This window comes from Phytophthora infestans, genomic scaffold, assembly GCF_000142945.1.
Source record: "Phytophthora infestans T30-4 supercont1.17 genomic scaffold, whole genome shotgun sequence".
Lineage (NCBI taxonomy): Eukaryota > Oomycota > Peronosporomycetes > Peronosporales > Peronosporaceae > Phytophthora > Phytophthora infestans.
The window spans coordinates 1,912,348-1,938,183 of record NW_003303742.1 but is presented as its reverse complement, the minus strand read 5'-3'; the positions used below and the strand labels follow the sequence as shown (position 1 = coordinate 1,938,183).

The window sequence follows — 25,836 nt, the reverse complement described above, 5'->3', positions numbered from 1 at the left end:
CCTTTACGCAACTGCTGGCTGCGGGTATCAATGCAACCTTTCGTAACAATTGGATCTTCTGTGTCCAGATCAAAACCGTCCCAAGTTGAAGTGTCACTTACAAAACGTCACATCAAACCTTAGCTAAGGGCAATTTGAATGGAACATCGTTGATCTTACCCCACTGGACTTGTACTTGACTTCAAGCCTGTATTTCTCTATTGAACTCCTTTCACGACGAGCTGGGCTAAGAATTCCTGGTACTCTACTGTTCCTGACTGATCTTGATCAAAAATATCAAGAAGAAGAGCTGCTTCATCTCTCGAAAACTCGCAATCCAGCACCAATTTCCCGAATTGGGCCTCGTTGAGACTGCCTTCTTTGTCGAGGTCATACTCACGGAACGCGCCTTGGACAGTCCCGTGAATCGCGAGTATCCTCTCGAGCATCGTCTTCTTCAGCGTTTCTGGTGACACAGGCTTTAAGCGCTGCGGTTTGGAGGGCGAGCGACGAACGTGAACCTTCGTCTTCGCTTTACCCTTTCCAGGCGACACACGCTTCTCAACCTTTTTCTGAGTTACAGGCGCAGCTGCTGCGCTTTCTTTGAGGGCACCAAACCCCGCGATGAATTCCTTATAGTCGATGAACCCTGATACGTCACGATCCAGGTGACGAATGACCTTGCGGATCTCCATTTCAGGCAGCCGATACGACTTCAAGACGCTCCGGAACTCCTTATATTCTAGCAGACCGTTGCCATTGGTGTCAAATTTGCGGAATGCAAGACGCAGATCACGAGTTTGATGCGCCATACGCTGCGCCAGCTCGCGTTCGATCTCTAGAATGGATTCCAGTTATTCTGGATCGAAGATTTCCTCGTTCGCAGCAGCCGCCATCGCACTGATCCTTAGTGTAGAGCTGGATTGAGTCGCAGAGGATTGAAAATTACAGAAAACGCTTCAAACGAGATCGTCCCTGATCCGTCGGTATCGAGACGTTTGATTAACGTCTCGATATCGTCGTTTTTCACGATACCGTATCTCTTCATAAAGTGGCGAAACTCGTCGTGATCCAGCTCACCGTTGCCGTCCTCGTCGTACTGGTAAAACGCAGTCTCGATTGAATCGTGACAGCTCAATACGCGCTTCATCCACTTGATCTGCAGGTCTCGCATGCGTGCACCTCGAGCATTCTTTGACTCAACTGGAGCGACAGCGACAGCTGGCTTGGCAACCGAGATTTGTGGGGATTTGCTCACTCGAGTCTCGTGGAAAATGCTCTCGAATTCTTCGTATCCGATGCAGCCATTTCCATCGACATCTAGCTTCTTCATCAACGAGGCAACGTCTTGTTCATCGCAGATTCCGTGTAGATTCATGAGGCTACGGAACTCGTCGCCACTAATTTCACCATCCTGGTCACGGTCGACACTTGCAAACGCTAGCCGCAATGAGTCATGGCCAGTCAGAGCTCCACGAATCCATTTCTCTTCAAGTTCTCGCAATCGAGCGGCATTCCCCGCTCTATTCCCATTTCCAGAACTATTCCCACTTTTAGTATCCTGTGCTCCGGTCGAGACACTGGCAACTTCAGCTTTGACGCCTCGCCTAACAACACGATGACCATCGCTATTCGCGACACCATTTTGCCGTTTATCACCATGTGCAACGCTTTTTGCTGCAGTATTCAGATATTTATCATCACGGACAGCAGGTCTTGTAGTGCCTCCTTTATGACGCGCGAGACGTTGGGCGTTGAACACTGACAAGAACTCGTGGAGATCAATGGTACCTGAATTATCAGCGTCCAACCGCTTGAGCAGCATCGAGATACTGGCTTCCTCCGTAATTCCGTACTGGCCCATGAAATCGCGGAATTGCTCAGAATCCATTTCGTTTCGACCTTCGCGATCAAAATGCCGGAAACCATTCTCAATCGAATTATGTCTGCGAAGTACGCGCTCCATGAACTGCAGTTCTTGTTCCTGAAGCGCTACTAGTCTCGACCTGGTATTGTGCTCATCCTCCGCTTGAGACGCTTTCTTTTCTAATCGTATCTCGCTGCTTTTAGCTTCAGAAACACAATCTAGGTGTTGTCGAGTGCTCCTCACTGTAGGCTTTAGATTTTGATCGTGTGTATCGATTTCGTCAGCCAACGTGCCACTTGGATCCTTGTCACTTACCCCGGACTTGTGCATTATACGTGGAATCCCGTCGTGCTTTCGTTCTCCCCTTTCGTCACGGTCAGATATCCTAAGATTGGCTAATACCTCACTGTCTTTTTTCGGAGAAGGCTGTACCCTTCGGTCAAAGGCGTGTGTAAATGCTTGAAGACTGATAAACCCGCTTCCGTCCGCATCGATCTCATCAATTAGTGCGTCGATTTCGGCATTATCCTTCACGCCATAGTGCTGCATTAACCTTCGAAAGTCCGCGTAGCCAAGTTGGCCGCTTCCGTCGCGGTCAACTTGCTCGAACTTAGCGTTAATATCGTTACCCATTTTCAAAGTATCTCTCGAAGAGTGCTGTATCCGGTGAGGAAATACTCGCACAAATTCAGTATAACTGATAGAGCCGCTGCCGTCTACATCGACTTGATCGATCATAGCGTCAATCTCGCTGTCGTCTGTTACTCCGTGACCATGCATTAGGCGTCGGAACGCTTCATACTCGAGCTTTCCGCTGCCATCACGATCGAATTTTCTAAATGTCACGAGAGCCTCATCATCTGGTTTTACAGACGCTTTATGCTGCTGCTGTTCCTTGTTTATACGTTTGGTGTTTGCTGGTAGTGTTTCTTGAGCGTTTAGTAGCTTGGTGATCGTCTGGAAGTCGATTCTTTCATCCTCGTCAGGGTCGATTTCCTGCAGTACCGCCCGAAGTTCAGCCGCTTTTAACTTGACGCCGAGGCCAACTAAAAGCGCTCCAAACTCTTGGTGATCCAGACAATTGTTACCATCCACGTCATACCGACCAAACTCTGCCCTAATATCGCGTAGTTGCTTCGATTTCTTCAGCGTTTCACCAAATCGACTTCGTATTGAATCCAGTACTTGCTGATAGCCTGTCTCTTTTGATGTTTTAGTAGTTCGCGCAGGTTGAGTTGATGCTACTTGAGGTTTCGTCCTCTGCGCTGACACTTTATCATCTGCTTTCGAGGCCGCTTGGGCGTGTGCAGAGGCAACAGGGACCTGTATAGGCGGTCGGCAGAATAGTAATCCTGCTGCGAATTCGTCGTAGTCGACTGTCCCAGAGCGATCTCGATCGAGATAGTCGACGATGGTTTGTGTCTCCTCAGGTGCAAATTCGTACTTTGCCATGAAGCGACCGAACTCCTCGTAGTCGAGGAACCCACTACCGTCAGTGTCATACTCCATGAATACTTCTCGGATAGATTTACTATGGCCCATGACGCGTTGACGCAGTTTAGTGCGGATGGCTTCCATTGGGTCCTGCACTAGTTCAACAGCTTGTTTACCGGCCTTACTCACTGTCCCTTTGGGTTTTCTATTCGCATTCTTCTTCTGTTCTGGCAATTGCGAGAGCTGCTGGACCTTCTTGGGAGAATTGCTGGCGTTAATGTTTTTAGGCGGATAATTCTGCTCTGTTCCGAGCTGTGTGTCGCCCATGAAGGCATGGAACGACACACTCTGGTCTTTAGTGCCCAGATGACGCAGTAGCAAATCCGCATCAGTGTCCAGAAAATCGTGATCACGTAGTAGGGCTCGAAATTGCTGCAGCGTTAGCACCCCCGCTCGCTCCCGATCGTAGCGTCGGAAGACGTCCTTGACGCTCTGCGTGTCGCTGCGGAGAAGCACTCGCTCCAGTAGTTTGCGGTGCAGATCACGCACACGTGCGGATGGTGCACCATCGACTGGTCCTTCACGCACAGACGTCATCGGATAAAGGGCTTCCGAAGGAACAAGAGCATGGCACGATGTAGAAAATAGTACGACTAGAATTAGAACCGCAAGTTGAAGCTGTCAGAGTGATGGTCATCGCCTACTTATAAAATTCAGCAAAAAAAATAGAAGAAATATTACTGCAGGTGTAACGTGGTATCATTTGAAATGATACTGATGATTCATTTTTGCAAGTTGTCAGCGACCTTCCAGCATAAATCTTCATTATTAATCTAGCTTCGTGGCGATGAAGCATGTCTTGGGAATTGCCACAAAGCGTGGAGCAAGGCAGAAGCTGCTATGGTCGATGGTGGCAGCTATGGCAGTTTTGAGCCTCGTTCTGCTGACGTATGCGCACTTGATCTACCTACCTGCGATGACTGAGAGGCGGGGATATCGCCAGTTCTTTCGGGCACGCCGCGACAGAGTGGACATGAGTCTACGAGAGCTCTACAAGAAACGCAGCCAGAGCTTCAATGAAGATCAGCAGAAGGTGGTGAACATGACGCGTCATGCTTGGCGTGGTTACCGGAAGTTTGCAGGCTGGAGTGACTATCTCAGCATGCCGAAGCTCGAAGGTGGAACTGTTTACGGTCACGATATGGCTCTCACGGCGGTGGATTCGCTTGATACGCTCTTTATAATGGGGTTGCACGAGGAATTTGACGAGGCAAGTACATGGATCAAGACGAATTTAAGCGATATTATGTTTCAAAAGAGCACTGTGAGCTTCTTTGAAATTACGATTCGATCACTGGGCGGCTTGCTGTCAGCGTACTATCTCTCAGAAGAAAAATACTTTTTAAGCCTTGCGGATAGCCTTGGACGGGCTCTTCAGAAGGGATTTACCTGTGAAGATTCCGTTCCTTGTCAAGCTGTCGATCTCGAGGTAGTTGGAGCTTTCATGAGAAGAGATAAAGTTATTAAATTCTAACTGGTGAGTGGCTGTAGGACCAATATAGCTACGGAGAGCCGCAGTTGTCGGAGGCAGGAAGCTTCCAACTGGAATTTGCGTACCTTGCACGTGCCACCGACGACGAATCGTTTCTGCTTCCCGTGAACCACGTCAACAGCATTGTAAGTAAATCCATGAAGCAATTTCTATAACAGTAATGTGATAACGAAGAAGTAATTGACGTGTCTTGTGGGATTATTTAGATGGCCAACTTAGTCGAGACGCGCTATTCCAACGGGTTAATTCCTGTGGATATGGATTGGAAGAGTTTAAAGTGAGGTGTTTGTGAGTATCGCAGTAAGTTTTTGTACTAATACTAACAAGGTTTTGCTAGGCCACAGCCAGGGTCCGTCGTCTCTGTAGGCGCTTTAGGCGACAGTCACTACGAGTATCTCTTAAAACAGTGGTTGCTCAGTGGGAAGCACGACAACAAGCTCCGAGATATGTACGTCACAGCTGTGGCGGCGATAGAAGTCGAGTTGGTTGGCTACTCGTATCCATCAAACTTCGCATTTATCGGCAAATTACTTGCTACTGGAGAACTGGAGCCTGCCATGGAGCACTTGACCTGCTTCGTGCCAGGAATGTTGGCGCTAGGATACTATCACGGTATGCCGACTTCACATCTGGAGCTGGCCAAGGAACTTACAGAAACCTGCGTCCAGGCAAGTTTTTTTTTTCTTTCTTCTCGATATTATTATTTTACCTAATTAGAGGTTGAATGCAGATGTATCTCCAGTCGGCGTCACAATTGGCTCCTGATATAACTCAGTTCATTACTCAAGTGGACCCAAATGACATCGAGGAAGAACTATTTGCGCTCCCCCAGCAAGACTACAATCTCTTGCGACCCGAGACGGTGGAGAGTTTGATGATCTTGTATCGAGTCACAGGCGACGAAATCTACAGAGAGTACGGCCGTATCATTATGAACGCATTTGAAAAGCAGAGCAAGGTCAGTGATCTGAAAAATTTCCAGTTGGGCTTCTCAGCGATTGCAGTTGCCCCCTTAACATTTTTTTCTGCCACAGGTTGAAGCCGGAGGCTACCGCAGCACTCTGAATGTTTGGTACGGTCAGCCAAAAACGAAGTCAGGGCCAATGGAGAGCTTCTTCATCGCAGAGACGCTCAAGTATCTCTTCCTGCTCTTCTCGGATGAAGATATTCTGTCACTTGACGAGATCGTGTTTAACACCGAGGCGCACCCATTCCCAATGTGGCGATAAGGGTTGTGTAGCCATAAGAATGACCTGGGTGAAGAACGTTTTGGCGCATTTCTTCTACGACCTGAAGATATATAAAACTTCACACGCAAATAAGATACAACAGCTGATTAAATATTACTCTGAGCTTTGCCGCTATTATTATTCACAGGGCAATTATTTAGCGAGACTTGTCCCTTCTTGCGCAAATCACACATTTGCTTGCGACTTGTTCCTGAATTGTTCCGCCCACTAATGCGGACAACCCGACGAGACCAACATCAGCAACACACACACAAGTTGCCTAGCTCAAAACACCTTTATCTACTGCCTTGTGCCGCCTCCTCGCTGGCATGAACATGTTCGACCTGAACTCCATCGATGAACACAGTGAAGAAAGACATTCCGGCGCCGACGAAACTGTCGTTCTAAAATTGCAGCAGCTATGCCACCTGATGTGGCCCACATGAATGGATGGTCCCGTCTCGTCTCTTCGCAATGCGATAAATTCCCAGCCAACTCAGCAGACTCACGCCACAAACGAAGCGAGATCCTTCACAAGAGACTTCGTCATGGGTGCAGCGTTGTGCTCGTGCGGCGGCCCGGAAGACCAGGGGCTCAATGGCTTAGGCTACGACCGACTAGGAAGTCTGAAAACCGGTCGCGTAGCCGCCGTCGTGGGAAAATACGGCGCCTTCCCGCCAAAATATCATCATCTCCAGCATCCAGAGCACAGTTCGCTGCTACTGAGTCGCGGTGAGACGTACGCGTTGTCAGACGATGCACGTGAAGAAGGAGGCGACGACACATACGCCGGTAACGCTCGGGCCTTAGCCGACGCCTTCCGGGCCAAACTACAGGAGCCACCGCTCAGTCCTCGTAGTAAATTTAATCTGCTGAGTTCTCGCCTGGCACTAGGCAGCTTGGCCACCACAGAGAGCAGCAGAGACTCGGGTAGCGACGAGGACGCAGCCAAGCAAAGGAAACAGCGCGGCTGGAACTCGTACGCATTCCCAGATGAAGAGAGCGACGACGACGAGTCCGTCACGGAGGAAGACTGGAAGCAGCGCGCCAACCCACTCATCACAATCATCGTGCCGCCCGGACCGTGCGGACTCGTGCTGCAAGTGGATCGCGACGACTCTGGCGCTCCCGTAGTGGACGGATTTGTCCGTAAGTACGACGGTAGGAAGAGTACCATCGAGAACTCAAGTCTCGTCAAGAAAGGCAGCGTGTTGTGCGCCATCAACGACATCGACGTGACGCGCATGCCGCTCAAGGAAGTCATCCGTACCCTCAACCTCTCGTCTCACCTTGAACGCGCCTTCACGTTCCGAAACAGCTTGCAGCACCGCAACTCCATGTGATCAAGAGAAGAAGAGGAGAAACTCAAGACCGTTCGTTGCATGTGCTCTTTTTTTATAAGAATTTCCCAAAATGAGGCTCAAGGACGCACTACGCCTTCATTAGTGTAAGGATATGGCTGTATATAGGCGCCGCGCTTGCGGACAGCAACGCAATCAATTCGTGTACAACAACAGAGTTCTCTCTTGGTCGTTTATTCTGCAGAGAAAACTGCGTTTATGGTCGAGGCGGCTGGCTGGCTACTTGTCGTCCTTAGCTTCATCCTCACTGGACTCCGTGTCACTATCCTTCGCTTCGGGTGTAGCTTCGGGTGCTGCCTTGGCCTTGTCTGCTTCATACTGATCAGCGTCCTTCCAGGACTCCTCCACGAACTCCGTGTACGTCTTGTTGCCGCCAAACGGACGAGGACCCAGCACGCGCACAATGTCTCCGTGGTTGATGGTCTCGTTCTGCAGCAATTCCTCGGCCAGTTCATGCAGTTGCGTCTGCCTCTCCATCAACAACTCCTTGGTGCGTTCGTACGCGTTGTGTACGATCTTCTGCACTTCCTCGTCCATGACCTCGGACGTCTTGTCACTGTATAGCTTGTCCGGATACCCTCCTTCCTCTCTAGGGAACGAGAGCTGTCCCACACGATCATTCATACCGTATAACTGCACCATCGAGTAAGCGATCTGAGTCACACGACGCAGATCATCGGACGCGCCGGTTGTGATACGACCATCGAAGTTCACGAACTCCGACGCACGACCACCGAGAGCCATGCACATCATGTCCGTCAGAGCCTCACGACTGTGTAGAGCCACTTCCTTCGGGAGGTACTGGGCGTAGCCAAGCGATCCTTTACCCCGCGGCACAATCGTCACCTTCAGCAACGGGTCAGCGTGCTCCAAGAACCAGCCAGCCACAGCGTGTCCGGCCTCGTGATACGCCACCGTCTTCTTCTCCTCAGGAGACATGATGCGGTTCGTCTCGAGTCCGCCGATCACACGGTCTGTAGCCTGCTCGAAGTCCTTGAACGAGATCTTGGTGCCATTTCGTCGTGCAGCCACAATAGCGGCCTCGTTACAGATATTCGCGATCTCAGCACCAGCAAAACCAGGCGTCAGTGCAGCCATCCGACGCGCGAAGTCGTCCACCTTGCCATCCAGCGTCAAGCCCTGCAGATGCACCTTGAAGATCTCGCGACGGCCCTTGATATCCGGGACATCCACAGTGATCTGTCGGTCGAATCGACCAGGACGCAAGATGGCCTTGTCTAGAATATCTGCGCGGTTGGTACCAGCGAGCACCACAACGCCCTCACTCGAGTTGAAGCCATCCATCTCGACCAGCAGCTGGTTCAGTGTGTTCTCACGCTCATCGTTGCCACCTGAGAAGTTTCCTTTGCTTCGAGCACGCGCGACGGCGTCGATCTCATCGATAAAGACGATGCACGGAGCGTTGGCTCGAGCTTCCTTGAACAGATCACGCACACGAGACGGACCCACACCGACGAACATTTCGATGAAATCCGAGCCGGAGATACTGAAGAACGGCACGCTCGCTTCGCCAGCCGTAGCCTTAGCCAGCAGCGTCTTACCCGTACCAGGCGGGCCGACAAGCAGAGCGCCCTTAGGGATCTTGGCTCCCAGATCCGTGAAGCGCTTCTGGTTACGTAGGAAGTCCACGAACTCCATGATCTCCTTCTTGGCTTCATCCACACCAGCCACGTCCTTAAACGAGATCTTGATGTCCTCCTTGGTGATCTTCTTGGCTGGACTCTTGCCGACCTTGAAGATGTTGCCGATACCGCCGCCACCGCCACCAGCACCACCGCCCATGCCACGCATCGACATGAGCAGGAAGCCAATCAACACCATAGTCGGCAGGAACTTCATCAGCTCCGACGTGAAGCTGATCTCGCTGCTGTACTGCACGGGGATGTAGTCGTGGGGACGGATGCCCATCTGGTGCTGTGCGTGCTCAATCTGACGCTCAAAGCCCTCCACACTGCCAATGTTAAAGTAGTACGTCGGACTGTTGATCGGGCGTCCAGTGGAGCCACCACGTGACCCCAAGCCAGGCAAAGTCACTCCTCGACCACCGCTAGGTTGACGATCTGACTCTGTAAAGTCATGCTCGTGTTGTACCTTACCGTGAGGCTCCTGCCAGTCCGAAAAGTTACTGGCAGAGCCGTGCGTCGAGCTCGCTCCCACTGGCTGTGTAGCTCCAGTCATGTCATTTAGAAACACCTTGACGTATTTCTTATTGACCACCACGAGCTTCTCCACACGTCCTGACTCCAAGAAAGTGTTACGGAACTCTTGGTACGTAATTTCCTGCATGGGCTTGTCGATCGACGCCATGTCCGACAGGAACAGGGCAGCTACTGCCAGTGGCACCAGATATGCCATGCCGTCCTTGCCACTTGGGCCTCCACTTCCTCCCGAACCACCGCTGCCTCCAGCTTTTTTCTCCGCTGTCTTGGAACTTAATTTCTTGACGTCTCCAGCCCCCTTTTCACCTGTTTTTGGGGCAGTTTTGGGCGGCCCACTGGCTTTGCCAGCACCACTAGCTCCGTTCTTCGGATAGAAACGACCAAAACCTTTAGGGATGTTCTCCTGCAGCCAAGTTGCCCAACTCAAGGGTTTATTCGCGTTTGACCTTCGCACTACGATAAAAATTAAATAAAAAGATTTAGAGGCAATTACAATATTATTAGCGCAAGGTTTTACTACGTACGGAACGTGTGCGGACGCGTGGACTGCAGTACATGACGCATCACCGCCGGGTTCTGCTGGGCACCACGAAGCACACCGCGCATTCCGTTGCGCTGCAGCGAGCTTCCCAGTTGCTGTAGATACCACAGAATAGTACAATTCACTTAGATCGGCAAATCTTGGCCTGAGTTGGGAAGATGGCGACCAACCTGCTGCAGCAAGTGCAGATGCCGCGCATTGCGAGGATCACGCCGCACCGAGGCGGCCTCGCGGCGCAAGCGCTGCGTCGACGTCGCAGACAACATCATGTTTGCTTCGAGTCAACGAAACTAAAGCGCTTCCCCCTTTGCGAGCCTCACGTTGTTGCCCAGTCAACATGTACAGAGCGAAACCTTCCAGAAGTTTTAGCTTTAAGGACAGCATGTGAGAACAATATATCCAAGGCTATGCGATTACAGATGTAATTTTGCCACTTCAGCACTAACAAGCGCGTAAATATTCTATGACGTCTAAGAAGAATAGAGTTTCAAAGGAAATGACGGTATCTGTCCAAGGAAGGAATGTTGGTTTAACTCTCGTGCGACCTTACAGCAACTTTAGTTCGTGCTACCTTACAATCATTTGCAACCTTCGCGTTACCTTCCGTAGTGACTGGAGGAGAGGCAATCACGCAAAGGAGCCGTCGCAATTGTGGAGCTATTCGTTCATTTCGCCCCAAAGAAGCAGAGAACTTACTGAAGAACAATGGCTGACGCTGCACCTGCACCTGCCCCCGCTGGAGAACGTGGCGGATTTGGCCGTGGCCGTGGTGGCCGCGGTGGACGTGGTCGCGGCCGTGGTCGTGGCCGTGGCCGTGAGGAGTCCAAGGAGTGGGTGCCTGTCACTAAGCTCGGACGTCTGGTAAAGGAGGGCAAGATCGGCTCGCTTGAGGAGATCTACCTCTTCTCGCTGCCCATCAAGGAGTGCGAAATCGTCAACTACTTCCTTGAGGCCTCGCTCAAGGACGAGGTCATGAAGATCATGCCCGTGCAGAAGCAGACCACCGCCGGTCAGCGTACGCGCTTCAAGGCCTTCGTGGGTGTGGGCGACAACAACGGCCACATCGGTCTTGGTGTCAAGTGCGCTAAGGAAGTTGCCACTGCCATCCGTGGCGCTATCATCCTTGCCAAGATCTCCCTGGTGCCCGTGCGTCGTGGCTACTGGGGCCGTATGGTCGGTGCCCCGCACACCGTGCCCAACAAGGTGACGGGCAAGTGTGGTTCCGTCCGCGTGCGTCTTATTCCGGCTCCCCGTGGTACCGGTCTGTGTGCCGCCCCCGTGCCCAAGAAGCTTCTGGGTATGGCCGGTATTGAGGACTGCTACACCTCGGCCCGTGGCCACACGCGTACCCTGGGTAACTTCGTCAAGGCTACCTTCTACGCTCTGCGTGCCACCTACTCGTACCTGACCCCGGACCTCTGGGAGCAGCACACGTTCGGCCCTTCGCCGTACCAGGAGCACACTGACTTCCTGGCCAAGACCGCTATCAAGAAGTAAAACTTTTCGGGTTAAAATCTGCTCGACAGTGACCTCTGCTTTGAACAAGCTCAAAGGACGATTTGTAGAAGCGTAACTTGGTTTAGCGAGGGAGGAAAGCGTGGATCTGAAGCGCTACGGTGCGACGGTGTCGACCTTCTTGATTTGTAGAGATAGTGACTTGGGGAGAGCGTCGGGGCGACGCTACGGTGCGTAGGTGTCGACCCTGAGTGGCTTCAATACAAAAAAAGCTATTGCGACTTCTATAGTATTCTTTGAAGTAGTACATGTAGTACTACTATGTAGTGTACTACTACCTCCGCTCGGAAAAAGATAACCATTTCGAATTATATTACAGCCTACCCAACAAAATACCCTCTCTAAGCCGATCCTTTTTTGGATTTCGAATCTCCCGCGCTTTCTGGCTCCCGCTCCCAGCTTTCATTTTGAAAGCTAGCGGGGGAGATCACAGACAGTGAGCGCCAGGCCGTCTGGGAGACCTTGCTGCTTCGCAGCGTGGGAGAAGTGGTCAAACATGGAGAGATCGTTCGGGTTGCAGCGTACTTCCGTGTGGGCCGCCAAGTTGTCGAACGAATTTGGAGGCGTGGAATCAATTCGATGGGAGATCGAGTAGCAGCCGTGGTCAAGTCAAGGAAGAGCGCATGTGGTAAGAAGAAGGTGGATCGAGCTGAGCTGTGCGAGAGAATCGCCGCAGTTCCTGTCAATGAGCGCGAAAACCAGCGTCTGCTTCAGCGCGCGTCGAACATGAGCTACTACCTGGTTCAGCAGCTGATCAAGGAAGGCTACATACGGCGTGCGCTCAGACAGACCCGTCCACTACTTGCACCCACGCACAAGTTTGCGCGCCTCCGGCACGAGGACAAGCAAGTACGAGCTGGCACTCTCCCTAAGTCACTGCCTTGTGACGCTATCTCACTCGCCAATGCTAACGCGTACATGCTGCTTCTTGCAGCGAGCAGCCCCCCACCGCCTACCGCTAAAGTTTCAGAAGCCCCACTGAGCGCCCCTTCAGAATGTGGCGATGCTTAGATCCGTTTTTGTATCTGTAGTTACACGGCGGAGCATGAACGCCTGTGCCTTGTTAGTTTCTCACTGTCAGCTCTCGGTCATAAAGCTAGCTAGCCTGCCTCTCACAAATTAATAAACACGAGGCGGAGCGCTGCGCAAAAAAAAACAAATGGTTATCTTTTTCCGAGCGGAGGTAGTAGTTAATAGTTATGTACAACGTAGTATACCGGTACTACTAGCAGTAGCAACATGAATGAGTTTACTAGTAGAACGATAGCTCTACAGTCTTTCTACTTGTCCTTTTTGGAGTCGTTTTCGGCGTGGTGATCCTTGATAACGCCCACGCTCTGCTCCAGCAGGAATGACACGATCGGCGTAATAGTCTCCAGCTTCTTCTGTAGCACGGTGGCGACGTCCACCACACGCTCCTTGAGGGCCTGCACCTTTTTGACGTTTACCGGCGTTGCCTCCTCAGCAGCCTTGAGCTGGTCACGCACCGCTTTCAACTCCGCACCAGCGACCAAAACCACCTCAAATGCAAACAACTCATTCATAAAGGACCTGCACCAAAAAAAACATCACTATGACATCGCAGAGCATGTAACCTTATGCACACAAATGCTTAGGCACGTACGTCCTGTAGATATATAAAACAGTACATCAGTCAAAGCAACGCGGCCTCCCAAAACAGCAATGCAATAATGACATTCGTACCCGAGAACTGGCTGTTGCACCGCCGATCGCTCAGCAGCCATCTTCCACTTACGAAAGAGAAAGGTAAGCACAGGTAGCAGCAGCAGCATACCGTGCCATAGCCCCTTCCAGTACGCCGATGAATCTTCCTGGTACAGCTCCATGGAGGAATGTTTTTAATGGTGCAAATACTGCGTATTTTAAAAAGGTTAGAAACATTTGCTTTTTCACAATCATTTTAATCTTTTAAAATGCTTTAGGAAGTAAAAACATTTTTTTAATTTACTTTTTCTAGCTTCCTTTCACTCAATAATTTTACCACTGGATACTTACCGTCATACCCGGATTTTTGTGTGTTTATCAATAATGTAAAGCGAGTACTACGCTGCTCGTGTGTCCGGAAAATACCAGCCAATGCAAGCTTGTTGCCATATTATTTGTCGTTCTATCTCAGGCTAAGTGAAATACCTGTTCAATGACGAGCTAGTCGAAAAAGGCTAAGCTATAATGGCATGGTATCCGCCAATAAGTTGCCAAACTAGCCTTCTTACAGGAGCTCCGCACGTCTCAAATCACCTTCGTCTGGCGTCGACAGTTCCGGTACAAACGGAATTAGCGCTTCGATCTCCGCCTTCACCTCAGGGGTGATCTTCTCCAACGCCACAGCCTTAAGATTCTGCTCCAGCTGCGATGGGGTCTTGGCGCCAATCATGACAGTCGACACGTTCTCGTTACTGACGCACCAGGCAAGAGCCAGCTCCACCATGGAGATACCGAGCTTCTCAGCGAGTGGTTTGAGCTTGTCCGCTGTAGTAGGTCGCAGTAGTGAATACAAGACGGTCGAAGGAAGCTGGCACTTCCTTAAAGTATAGCCGATTGTATTGCTTGTGTCTTGGTAAAATGTAAAGTGAAATAGAAACATGCATGCAATCCAAAGCTCTACATAGCTATCACCAGCGTCCCAGTGATAGCCCAGCCTCTAGCAAGGACTCCCTAACTAGAACCTTCACCAGCTTGAGATGACGAGCTGCACCTTGCAGTTGTAAACTGCAACAACCTGGCACGCTGGTGGCTGACTGCAACCACATGCTGGTTGTCCAGCTTGCTCGTCACTCTCGACTGTATAGTGTGGTCGTGGTCGGACTTTCAAGCCGCCACCCACTACAGTCCCCTTTCAAGCCCAACCTGACCACTCGGGCAAATTGTGCTTGTACTCATTTTATTACAGACCAATTACCGCTCGGTAATCATCATGAATAACCATGTGACTAATCATATGACTAATCACGCGGTCTGCTTTATGTGACCAACTTCAACATATTGCAGCTGAAGTCTTCCTTGCCATGCAAATCCAACAGAAAATGACCAAAACAACCACAATACCAAGGGTAAACCTCAATTCAGTTAAAGTATAGTCGTTATACTGAGGGGTATACATGTATACACGTAAAGCTTAAGCGCCGCTTTTTTGGCGCTTCTAGTGCTTTGAGGTGGCGCTCAAGCTTTTAGTCTTTGGCTGTAGCAACATATCCTTGCACTAACGTACTCACGTCCTTGTGCAGTGATACTAGAGGCTCCCACGAGTCCTCTATTGTCTCTAGCCCATGCCACCCAACTAGGATTTCGTAGGACCGGCTCCGGTCGTTCCAGCGGTGTCGACGTAGCTCACGCACACGAAGGATGATGCCCTGAGCGGCCACGTGCTCCAACAGCTCTTCGGTCACCTCCAAATCCTTATCGGCGAAAAACTTGAGCCTCGAGGCGTGCACATCAAGTTCCGAGCCTGATACAAGGTGCTTCACCTTGAACACATCGTAGGGTAGAGCTGCAGTAACTGCGTAGGGGCCGATCCATGTAACGAGCAGTTTGATCTGGCCTTTCTCGTCCACACGAAAACGCAGTACATAGTCACCTACGTTGAAGTTGATGATGTTATCACCTCGCTCCTTTTTCTTGTTCAGTAAAGTCTGCTTGAGACGGGCGTCTTCAACTGCCTTGTGCATCTCCCGAATACTAACTCTTAGTTCATTCAGGCTCGAATCGATCTCGGCTGAGGTTCGAGTTGGCTGTACACTGGGATCCACCTCTGGTCCCAGGTATACCGCCTGTAGTGGTGATGGGGGCTCCAAGCCGGTAAGCAATTCACCAGGCGTCTTGCCTGCCAGTGACGGCACGGCAGTATGATTTAGGCTAGCTTGCACGATAGGTATTAATCTTGGCCAGTCTCTATGGCTGAGCTTGTAGTCCAGGATGAGAGCTCGTAAAACTTGAAGAATATCTCTGTTCACTCGTTCCACTGACCCGTTGATCCATGGGCTGTAAGTAGGCGAAAAATCTGCTTGCACTTTAGTCTGGTACACAGCTCCTAGATCACTTCGTTCTTGAAGTGTGTACCTTGGTCGCTGATCCAGTCGTGAGGGATCCCAAATCTACTGTGCCAATCCATGATTGCATCAGCAGCAATCGTACTTGTAGGGGTTTCACACTTCACGAGTTCACGATAGTGACTAGCGTCATCTTTTAGTACCAATAGATACTGTTGTCACCATAAGCTTTCCCTAAATACAGAAAATCCCAGTGCAACGCTTGGTTTCTTTCATTGCAGCGGTATGTTTCACTCCAGGGCCTCAGCACTACCTCCCCCCCCTTCACGTGATGGCAGAGGAGGCAGCTTGACAAGAATCTCTCAACACACTGACGAAGTTGCGGTACGTGGAAGAGTCGGCCGATATGTGCCATCATTGCGTCTCGACCTCTGTGACCCTGCGGGCCGCAGTGTGCGATGATGCACAAGCGTCGACGCAGATCAGTAGCGTTGACTGGTATCCATAGTCTCTCATCCTTGTGCCAGATGCCATCGGCATCGTCGTTGAGGTCAGTACGTTCTGCAGTCGTCCCAAACCGCCGTTGTGCACTCTCAATAGCCTCTAAGGTAGGCCACACGAAACCGGTATCATCAAGTGGCCGAAGTATTAAACGCTCGTTCTGTTGCTGCCGGCGAGTACTCACTCTCTTTTCACGAGTCGTAGTTGGCATTCGAGCCCACCTTGAAACCATGTCAGCCCAACCGTTATCTTCGCCAGCAATGTGATGGATTTCGTATCTGAACTCACCGAGCTTCATAGCCCACCGCAATAGTTTCCCTCGAATATGTTTTTTTTACCGTAGCATCAGGGGCGAAAACGTGAATCAGATTCTTGTGGTCGCAGTATAATCAAAATCCCGCAGGTCGGAGAAGCAGGTACGGCAACTTGTCACAAGCTGCCACAATTGCAAATGCTTCTTTTTCGATCACACTCCAATTTGCTTGCGATCCCGAGAAAGTCCCACTTAGACAGTGTAAGCGTTGGTGACGCTGTTCGTTAACAGGTTTCTCGGTCTCCCAATCATGCACGTCGGTCACAATCACGCTCCAGGCCGTGTCCGAGGCGTCAGTGAACACTGAAAGCTGACCATCGGCACTGGGGTGAGCCAACTTAGCCGCAGAGGCCAAACAGTCCTTTACTTGATCAAAAGCAGCTTTTTCCACATCGTTGAGGGTCACTGGTAGCCGGGCTGCAGCTCGTTTTGTCCGTTTTCCACCTTTCAGAGTTTCATCGAGCCGCTTCTGGAGAGTTCTAACATGGCCCGCATAGTTAATCAGACTATCTCTCATCCAGTTACAGGCACAGAGAAATTGTTGCAATTCTCCGGCGGTGGTGGGCAGTGGCATCTCACGTAGTGCAGCGATGCGTTCCGGGTCGTGTCGTACACCTTCACCGTCAATTATCTTCCCGCACCACTTCACAGAGCGCTGAAAGAGACTTGACTTCGCTGCACTAAGCTTCAGGCCAAATTCATTCATCAAACTGAAAAGCTCTTCTAATTTATCCAGATAAGTAACCACGTCGCCTGCATAAAGCAGGAGATCATCAATCCAGATAAGCAAGTGCTTATGGAGTAATTTCTCGAAACACTTCTCCATAGTCATCTGAAAATGAAGTGCTGCATCACTACAGCCTTGAGGAACTCTGGTTGGCGTAAATACTTTTGCATCAGTCATGTAGCTTAAGATTTCTTGACATGCTTTGGCTAATGGCAACTGCCAAAAGCCTTTTATAAAGTCAAAAAGTCCAAAGTACTTCATGTCGCGAACATGCTCAGTAATAACCTGTAGAATAGGCATGACGCCAGCGATTGGCTCGGTTTCAGCATTGGCGGGCCGGTAGTCGCTGGTTTGACGGTATTTGTCCTTGCCTGGCTTCTTGTCGGGCAGCGCCGGGCATGCCCACCGACTTGATGCGTTTTCATACACCCAACCAAGTTTAACTAGCTCGTCGCTGAATTCCTGCAAGAATTTGCGAAGGTGCGGCGGATATTGCCTCGGCTTACACCGGAAAGGTTTTGCTCCCTTTCGTAAGCGTAGTTCTCGTGGAGGGACCTTAGCAGGGGGATCTGGACCCAGCTTTAACCTCCACACATCGAACATGTACACAATCGTCCGCAATCTGTCCACCTTCTCCAACGGAAATCCATTATCGATGGCCTTCGCGATCATATTCTCCACTGCTCGCCGAACGTCATCGTCCGGAACAACTCCAAACAGGAAATCATCTTCAAAAGGAATTGGATCGTCATCGTCCATCGCACTCCTTTCCGCCAGTTGCTCCAACTGCCTGTCTATACTGATACCAAGGTCCTTCAAAATGTCCTCACCCAAAATGAATTCATCCTCGTCAGACTCAATCACCAGCACTTCATAGGGCTTCACAGGTCTTACTGGTCCAGCGGCAGTATAAAGCATCACATGCAAGAGTACAGAGTGTTTCGTCACAATCTGGAACTTGCCAACAGTCTCACAGAAAATCGGGCGAGGTAGTATAGTCGTTCTCACAGTACCACCCAACTTCTCCAGTTCTTGCAATTTTTGAGCACTGATTATGCTCCTTTCCGCCCCGGTGTCAGCGCAGTAGGACATGGACAACCTTCCTTCAACAACAATTGTTTTGTCGTGTCTTAAAAGGCAATCCTTAATGCGCTTTAACCTTCAGGCATCGCTTTCGGCCCTTTTCGGGGCCTTATTGCGATCACGGCGGTCGTGCATCTTCTTCAGTAGCTCTTTCTTCATGTCTGCAGATGCATCCGGACAGTGTACCAGCCAGTGATCACCCTTGCAGTGCAAGCAACCTCCGGTTGGTGGACTAGAACCCGTGCCTTTGCCGTTTTTATGCTGTCCATGCTTAGCGTCACCGCCACCAGCCTTCTTACCACCACGCTCAACCCTACGGTACTTCGCCCTTGGCTCGGTATGCTATTTGGTTCCGTTGGTTTTCTTTGTTCGCTCAAACTGAGTTGAAGAACGAGAGCGCTTTCGGCGTTGGAAGTCCCGGTCTTGCTCAAAGGCCTTGTTCAGGATGAGCTTAAAAAGCTCTTTTTCACTCTCCTTGGCAATCCTTGCTTGGTATTTGATGGTAGTAGTAATCTCCTCGCGGAGACTGCGGAGCTCGAGAGATTCGACGAGCAGCTTGCACTTTAACCGCTTTCCCTCGTTGCCTGTGAAGAACTCCTGCCAGCCCTGTTCCTCGATGAACTCGCGGCTCTTCGCAAAAAACTGCATCACCCGCTCCCTGACATCGCTTTCTGTCAAATCCATTTTTACATTTTCTTTGAACAGAGTAGCAACATCTGGTACGGTATTGTTTTTGACGGACGATATGATTTCGTCCACCTTGGTGATAATGAACTCGTTGGTAACCGTGTCAATGTCCACCTCCCAGTCAAATTCGCACCAAACTTCAAGAAGTCGCTTATTGAAGGACTTCTTGACGCTGACCAGCACCTCAGCCATTTTTTCAGCGTCGTTCTTGCATCTCATCGTTACTTCGTCTTCGTACTCGCGGCGAAGTTTCCGCCACTGTATTAGAGCAGCATGAGACGTGCTCCTCAGTTGGGGAGCAGCCAGCGGCATAAACAGTGCCACCGGAACCGTAGACGAGTCGTTACCCGATGGACTTTGCGTCGTTGTTGAAGTCCCTGGTGTCGTCGAAGTACTCCTTGTCGATATCGTCATCTTGACCTTAGCACTGCTAAAGAATTCTTTGTAGTAGGTCGCAGTAGTGAATACAAGACGGTCGAAGGAAGCTGGCACTTCCTTAAAGTATAGCCGATTGTATTGCTTGTGTCTTGGTAAAATGTAAAGTGAAATAGAAACATGCATGCAATCCAAAGCTCTACATAGCTATCACCAGCGTCCCAGTGATAGCCCAGCCTCTAGCAAGGACTCCCTAACTAGAACCTTCACCAGCTTGAGATGACGAGCTGCAACTTGCAGTTGTAAACTGCAACAACCTGGCACGCTGGTGGCTGACTGCAACCACATGCTGGTTGTCCAAGCTTGCTCGTCACTCTCGACTGTATACTGTGGTCGTGGTTGGGCTTTCAAGCCGCCACCCACTACATCCGCCTTGGCCACGCGCTCCGCGAAATCCGGGGTGGCCCACTTGAATAACAGAGTATCCATACGGGAGCCCTCGGTCGGACCAGAGCTGTGCTTGCCTGTCAGAATTTCATATGCAAGAGGCGACCAGGTCGTGAGACCGAGCTTGTACTTCTTGTACAGGTCGACATACTCGAACTCCACTTTGTTGCGATCCAAGATACTATAAATGGTCTGCTCCACGATGGGACGGACCAGACCAAGGCGGTCGGCAATCTCGCACGCTTCAATGATCTCAGCAGCGCTCCATTGGCTGGTACCCCAATAGAAGGCCCAACCTTGGTTGATGACGAAATTCATCGCTCGGACAGTTTCCTCGATAGGCGTGTAGCGATCGGGTCGGTGGCAAAAGATGACATCAACATACTCCAGCTCCAACCTCTTAAGAGAAGCCTTCGTGCCCTCGACGATGTGCTTGCGGCTCAAGCCCATCTCATTGGGGCCTCGTTTCGCCATGAAGTCTTTGGCTCCCCAGAAGATCTTGGTGGTGATGACGAGGTCCTCACGACTCCAGGTTCCTTCCGCGATACCCTTCTTGATAGCAGCTCCCATATTCTTCTCGGCGAGGCCTTCGCCATACAACTCAGCGTTGTCGAAGAAATTGATGCCGTTTTCGAAGGCCAGCTTCATCATTTCGTACCAGGTCTCTGGTGTGTACTTGTCGCTGACGTCCATCCAGCTGCCCAGTGAGAGTTTGGAGACGAGCAGGCCGGAATTGCCGAGGAAGCGGTAGGTCATGCGGTTAGACTTGGAGTTGTTGGCAGAAGCCATGATGTTTGGGTTGTTGCCTCTTGAGGTGTGGGTAGATGGTGGTGAATTCCGTAATGAGGTCTTGCATCATTTTGAAATTCAATCATTGAAGGGAGGGGGGGGGCGTACTCTAATACAGTAATAGAGCAGCATGCATCAACATTTTACTTTGTAAACTCGTCACCATTGTACAGTGACCGTACATGTTCAGTTCCGGGTACTGACTTTAATACATGTAACCTAGGGATTGCTTAACCGCTACAATTCTTGTAGGCACCTTGTCGGCAAGAACTGCAAGTAAGCGGACAAATAAGTATGGCATCCATCATATGTGAAGATCATTTTGGGTTGGACAACCAGCAACGTCACCGTATCAGGTTACCTTGGGATTGCTTAACCGCTACAATTCTTGTAGGCACCTTGTCGGCAAGAATTGCAAGCTATCGTACAGGCATCCATCACATGTAAAGAATGTTTCGGTTGGACAACCAGCAAGGTTAGCTCTATGAAAGAGGAGAGCTTCTTGGGCAGTGGCTCAGATTATCGAAAATTATCTTTTATCTGCTAAAATTAAACTCTTGTTTCGTTTCTTCTATAATATCCCTACTTTTTGTAAGGAATTTTGCTGTGTTCTCATTTTGAAAGGTATATTTAATTTTGATCTGCTGTGCTCCATTACAGCAAATACTACGTACACTCCAATCGGTGACTAAAACAAGCAGCGATTTGTGCGCTGCAGAGCAAATACACTCCAATCGGTGACTAAAACAAGCAGCGATTTGTGCGCTGCTGGACTAATAATGTCACCAATTTTGGGCTGGTGTTAACCTTTTAGAATTTGATTCCATTATGAAAGGCTTCCATGCAAAGCTCAGAGAATGGCTCGGGATCTCACCGGAACCTGCTAACTGTACACACAAAACCACACCCGATGCTGTCGAGGTCTGTCAAACCGAGGCGGTGGCCACGTGGGTCACCTGCAACGAACGCCACAAGTACTCTACGAGCTTCTCAGCAGTCCGACTCTCTGGCTTTAGCTCACTAGCCATTTTTTTTCCAAGCACGGCCTCAAATGAAATGAATCTTAGCACGTTAGCGTACGTGCGAAAACTCAATGAGCCAAAACCATGCTAATTTAAGAGTATATTTTAGTCTTGTACACATTGTTTTTCTAGCAGTTTTGCAATTAGGTAGCACCAATCATAATTGGTCATTTATTCATTTCAGCCTTTGAAATATACGAAAATTTCCGGTGTGGGATAGTGCTCGGTTAAGTACGAGCGGAGCCGGTCTGAACCGTGAGTTTCCGAACCGGAAGAGAGCGAAGAATTCTCCCGGCCATTCACCGTTTGACACGCCAGAGCTCAAGCTCCAGCGCGCCCAAGCTCAGAGCATCAGGCACACTGCTCCACGAAGACGCAGCCTGGCTGCCAGAAGATTTTTTTACTAACCACGACGAGCTGGTGGCGTATGGTCAGTCTAACGTGGCTCCTGTCCGTAACCGCCCACGTTCACGTTCCTTTCACCGGAATCGCTCCCGTTCCCGTTCGCCTCCTCGCTCCCATAGGCACGTCAGGCGTGTTCGTTCCCGCTCTCGCTCCCGGTCGCCTCCTGTTGCTCGGCGGTGGTCTCGGAGCCGTTCTCCCCACGATCGTGTCCGGCGTCGGCACTCTCCGTTCTCTCTGAGAGGTCGGTGCTCTCGCTCACGACCACGCGCTCGTCGCTCACGTTCTCGCGGCCGCTCGCCCCTGGGACATCGACCAGCTGGTAACAGCCTCTTTCGTCCATCGGAGAATGAAGCTACAGTGCATAACATTGCACGCGTTGGGCCTCGTTTCGACCAGTCCTCCCAAGGTACGGATGAGTTCTACCGGTTTCTTGACATGTCGATGCACGACCAGGTCGGCTCCATGCTCCAACGCGAGCGTTTTCGCAGCCGATACCGAGTGTCGAAAGTCACTACCAAGATGCTGTTCGCTGTTAATTTTGGCAATCGACCCATCGACCACTTCCTATCCTCAGATGACTCTGAGACGTTCCAGCAGGACCGCATCGTCGTTCATGATGACTCGCAATGGGGTGGCGCCGAACCTGGACCTCCCCTTCAGATTCGCCGGGCGGATAAACTCCAGCATGTCCTCCACGGCAACGCTGTGGTATCCAGTCGATCTGGCGGCGGTATTCTGTACCGTTCACGGCGATGCTGCTCATGATGTGATGCCCCGGGCGCAAGTTGTGCACGCGTGGTGCAACTTTTACCAGGTAGTGCTTAGTAAACTTCTCACGGATACCTTTACCGGTGTGGACTGTCGCGACTTGAACACTCGTGCACTCAGAGTACTCAGTCGTGACTCTCCTGAGCATCAGCGATACGTGCACCAGGTGCTTCACAACGCTGTTTTTCGCTCCGTCTTCGAAGGACCAGGTCCGTCTCGTTCCGACACTCAACGTGCTGGAACTGATCAGCAACGGCGTCGTCGCGCAGGAAATTCCCGGACCCAAGGCGCCAGGAGCACCACCGAGTCTACAGTGATCCCGCCGGCAACGCGAGCACAGATCTCACAGGCTTATGGCACACAGGTGTGTGTCCGTTTCCAGGCAGCATCGGACTGCTCGTTCCCGCATTGCCGCCATGCCCATGTGCTCCGCCAGCTTCCGCCGGACGTTCTTCAGTGGGTTACATCCCACGATGGAGCTCTCAAAGAAGGTCATCCACAGCGCGAGTGAAGGGGCTGGGAAGGATGCCAGACATCACAACGTATTTTCCGTACTAATACGACTATGGTGTTTGATTTACCTTCCGTGTTATCCTCTGCGTCAGACGTTAACGATGCGCCCTACGCACCCTCGCCATCAATGTCCAGCACTGCGTCATATGCATGTCCGTCGGAGCTTCTTACGGATGAAGCACAAGCTGCGATGCCATCGGTGTCTGACACTGCGTCGTCTACGTATCCATCGACACTTCTTGCACCTGGTGCACAGCCTGCGATGCCATCGGTGTATGACACTGCGTCGTATGCGTGTCGATCGGCTCTTCTTGCGCCTGGCGCACAAGCTGCAATGACATCAGTGTCTGACACTGCGTCGTATGCGTGTCCATCGGCACTTCTTGCGCCTGGCGCACAAGCTGCGACGCCATCAGTGTCTGTCAATGCGTCGTCTGCGTATCCATCGGGACTTGCGCCTGGTGTACAGGCCATAATGCCACCAGTGTCTGACGCGGTGTCGTATGCGTGCTTATCGTCTCCACATGCGTCTCACGCCTTGACCTTTGCGACCACCGCTCCGAACCATTATCATGCCAACGCGATGCAAAGGACCGGATTTGCGGGGCCAGTCTTCGTTGCCGCCTTCGATGGAGGTCCTCGGGTCGCAGTGCCTACGCGTGGTGCATTTGGTCGACGTCGTCTCGCCTTCTTCAGTGAGAAGCGCGAGCGTTCGCTGAGGCTCAAACGAACAATGTCATGGAGGCCCAGGGTCTTCTAGCCTGTCTACAATGGCTCAAGTCTACTTTCCCCATCGGAATATTTCACGTGTTTGGCGGCTCGAGTCTCATCGTTCATCAGGCCCTGGGCTTGTACTCCTGCCCGTCGTCTCGTCTTTGACCATGGGTTGCATCTATTCGATCCTTGGGGGCGGGCATGCTTCTCATTTATTTGAGACACGTGCGTCGGGGACACAACGGCGCGGCGGATGCTCTGTGCAACTGGACCATGGATATCGTACCACCTGCTACGGACCAGGTCCTTCGTGGTGATATGTGGTCGTGTCCTCCATGTTATCCCCCTGCTAACCGTTCGGCACTTTCATTACCGTTCATACCTCCGACCCAGCCAGCAGTCGCTGATTTGCATGCTCATGCCGTCGCCACCTAGTCACTGGTTTTCCAGGAGTTCGCCACTGTGGCACATCTTATCAAGAAGCGCTTTGCTCCACCTTTACCCAGCCTACCGGGTCATCCACCTGTTTCTAGCCGACCAAATCCCGCTCGGGTCAGCACGTCTGCGCGTGACCTTCCGTCGGAGTCTGCCACAAGGGCCACACGTCCTTGCATGGTTGATGGTGCTTTGCGCTGCGTCCCAGAGGACGTCTTCCTGCGCCTCAAAGCGGTGGCTGCACGCCCTGACGTGTCTTTCCCGACCGACGTTGCCTTTCTCGCGGCCAGATCAGGTCCGCTGTCTGTACCAGTGGTGGATGCGAGCATCCTGGACGCCCTTATTGCCGTCCCAGAGCTTGGCATAGCAGGGACGCTCGAAATTTTCTGCGCCCAGACCGCCGATGATGGCCGACCAAACAAAGCTTTGAGACCGTGGTTATACCGGGCCCAGCTAGCCTCGTACCCCCAGCTCCCACCCCTGTGTGACATCGCTGAGCATGGCGTGATCCCCCCACGGATCGACCCAGTTGGTCGCCGGGGTGTTTGCCCAGTACCGGACAATTACATTGGCGCAGTAACCGGTGCATCCATCGTGATCGACAAACTGCTTGCGGATTACTACAAAGGCCGTTGCCTCATTGCGTCTCTAGATATGCTCCAAACTAACCCTGGGTTTCACTCAAGCTCCTTTGCCCTAGTACCAAAGAAGGACAAACCCCTTCACGTGGACGGTCGGATCATCCACGAAGTATCCGCCCCCTTAGGCCGCTCCTTCAATGACCACACCGATTCGTCAGCTTCTCCAGATGCAACTTGGGACCCATTTGTCTCAATCGCGCTTCGTATTTGTGACCTCCGTCGCCGACACCCAGATGTGCCATCTATGCCACGGTTGCGGATATCGCTGATGCCTTCCATCATGTACCAGTTCATGCTCGTCATGCATCAGCTTTTGGGGGGGGGGGCTACCCCGCTCTACCCATGGCATTGTTTCCGGCATGGCCGTGTTCGGTTGGACATCGTCACCAATTTGTTGCCGCTGTCTTCGGAAAGGCGGTCCGACACTACCAAAGAACGGGTTCTTCCAGGGTTCAAGGATACGAAAAACCCTTTTGGATATTCCAATGGGTGGACGACATTGTCTTGATCGAGGTCGACATCGACGATCGCCTTCAGAAGGCTGAGAAACGATTACGTGACGAGGTTAAACTCATATTCGGTTGTGAAGGCTGGCACGAAGGCAAGTTTACGACCTGGTTGTGTGTATTCCACGCACTGGGCATCGACAGGAACATTCCAAACGAAACCATTACTATTCCTCAGAGGAAGATCGATAAGTTGCTAGGGTGATCGAAGATGACCAAGACGTTTATCACTCTAAAACAACTGG

At 51.2% G+C, this 25,836-nt stretch overlaps 7 protein-coding genes across 7 annotated transcripts; 3 read left to right on the top strand and 4 right to left on the bottom strand.

Moving 5' to 3' along the window:
• Positions 1-197: 197 nt before the first annotated feature.
• On the bottom strand, positions 198-3,877 carry PITG_10150 (uncharacterized protein; the record flags this gene model as incomplete). The annotated part of the gene is made up of 7 exons (XM_002902630.1): positions 198-815; positions 929-1,171; positions 1,238-1,500; positions 1,684-2,035; positions 2,090-2,449; positions 2,525-3,034; positions 3,170-3,877. 7 exons carry the CDS (start codon positions 3,875-3,877, stop codon positions 198-200), a joined length of 3,054 nt encoding a protein of 1,017 aa, XP_002902676.1.
• Positions 3,878-4,187: 310 nt separating this feature from the next.
• Positions 4,188-6,061, top strand: PITG_10149 (mannosyl-oligosaccharide 1,2-alpha-mannosidase, putative; the record flags this gene model as incomplete). Its single annotated transcript, XM_002902629.1, has 6 exons — positions 4,188-4,757; positions 4,832-4,957; positions 5,039-5,109; positions 5,170-5,494; positions 5,563-5,790; positions 5,867-6,061. The coding sequence occupies 6 exons, from the start codon at positions 4,188-4,190 to the stop codon at positions 6,059-6,061; spliced, it is 1,515 nt and encodes a 504-aa protein (XP_002902675.1).
• A 518-nt stretch (positions 6,062-6,579) lies between these two features.
• Positions 6,580-7,459, top strand: PITG_10148 (uncharacterized protein; the record flags this gene model as incomplete). Its single annotated transcript, XM_002902628.1, has 1 exon — positions 6,580-7,459. One exon carries the CDS (start codon positions 6,610-6,612, stop codon positions 7,402-7,404), a length of 795 nt encoding a protein of 264 aa, XP_002902674.1.
• A 182-nt stretch (positions 7,460-7,641) lies between these two features.
• Positions 7,642-10,412, bottom strand: PITG_10147 (cell division protease ftsH; the record flags this gene model as incomplete). Its single annotated transcript, XM_002902627.1, has 3 exons — positions 7,642-10,055; positions 10,127-10,238; positions 10,314-10,412. 3 exons carry the CDS (start codon positions 10,410-10,412, stop codon positions 7,642-7,644), a joined length of 2,625 nt encoding a protein of 874 aa, XP_002902673.1.
• A 357-nt stretch (positions 10,413-10,769) lies between these two features.
• On the top strand, positions 10,770-11,991 carry PITG_10146 (40S ribosomal protein S2; the record flags this gene model as incomplete). Its single annotated transcript, XM_002902626.1, has 1 exon — positions 10,770-11,991. The coding sequence occupies one exon, from the start codon at positions 10,849-10,851 to the stop codon at positions 11,638-11,640; it is 792 nt and encodes a 263-aa protein (XP_002902672.1).
• A 947-nt stretch (positions 11,992-12,938) lies between these two features.
• On the bottom strand, positions 12,939-13,505 carry PITG_10145 (uncharacterized protein; the record flags this gene model as incomplete). Its single annotated transcript, XM_002902625.1, has 2 exons — positions 12,939-13,209; positions 13,363-13,505. 2 exons carry the CDS (start codon positions 13,503-13,505, stop codon positions 12,939-12,941), a joined length of 414 nt encoding a protein of 137 aa, XP_002902671.1.
• Positions 13,506-19,561: 6,056 nt separating this feature from the next.
• PITG_10144 (voltage-gated potassium channel subunit beta-2) lies at positions 19,562-20,587 on the bottom strand (the record flags this gene model as incomplete). The annotated part of the gene is made up of 1 exon (XM_002902624.1): positions 19,562-20,587. One exon carries the CDS (start codon positions 20,585-20,587, stop codon positions 19,562-19,564), a length of 1,026 nt encoding a protein of 341 aa, XP_002902670.1.
• Between the last annotated feature and the right edge of the window lie 5,249 nt (positions 20,588-25,836).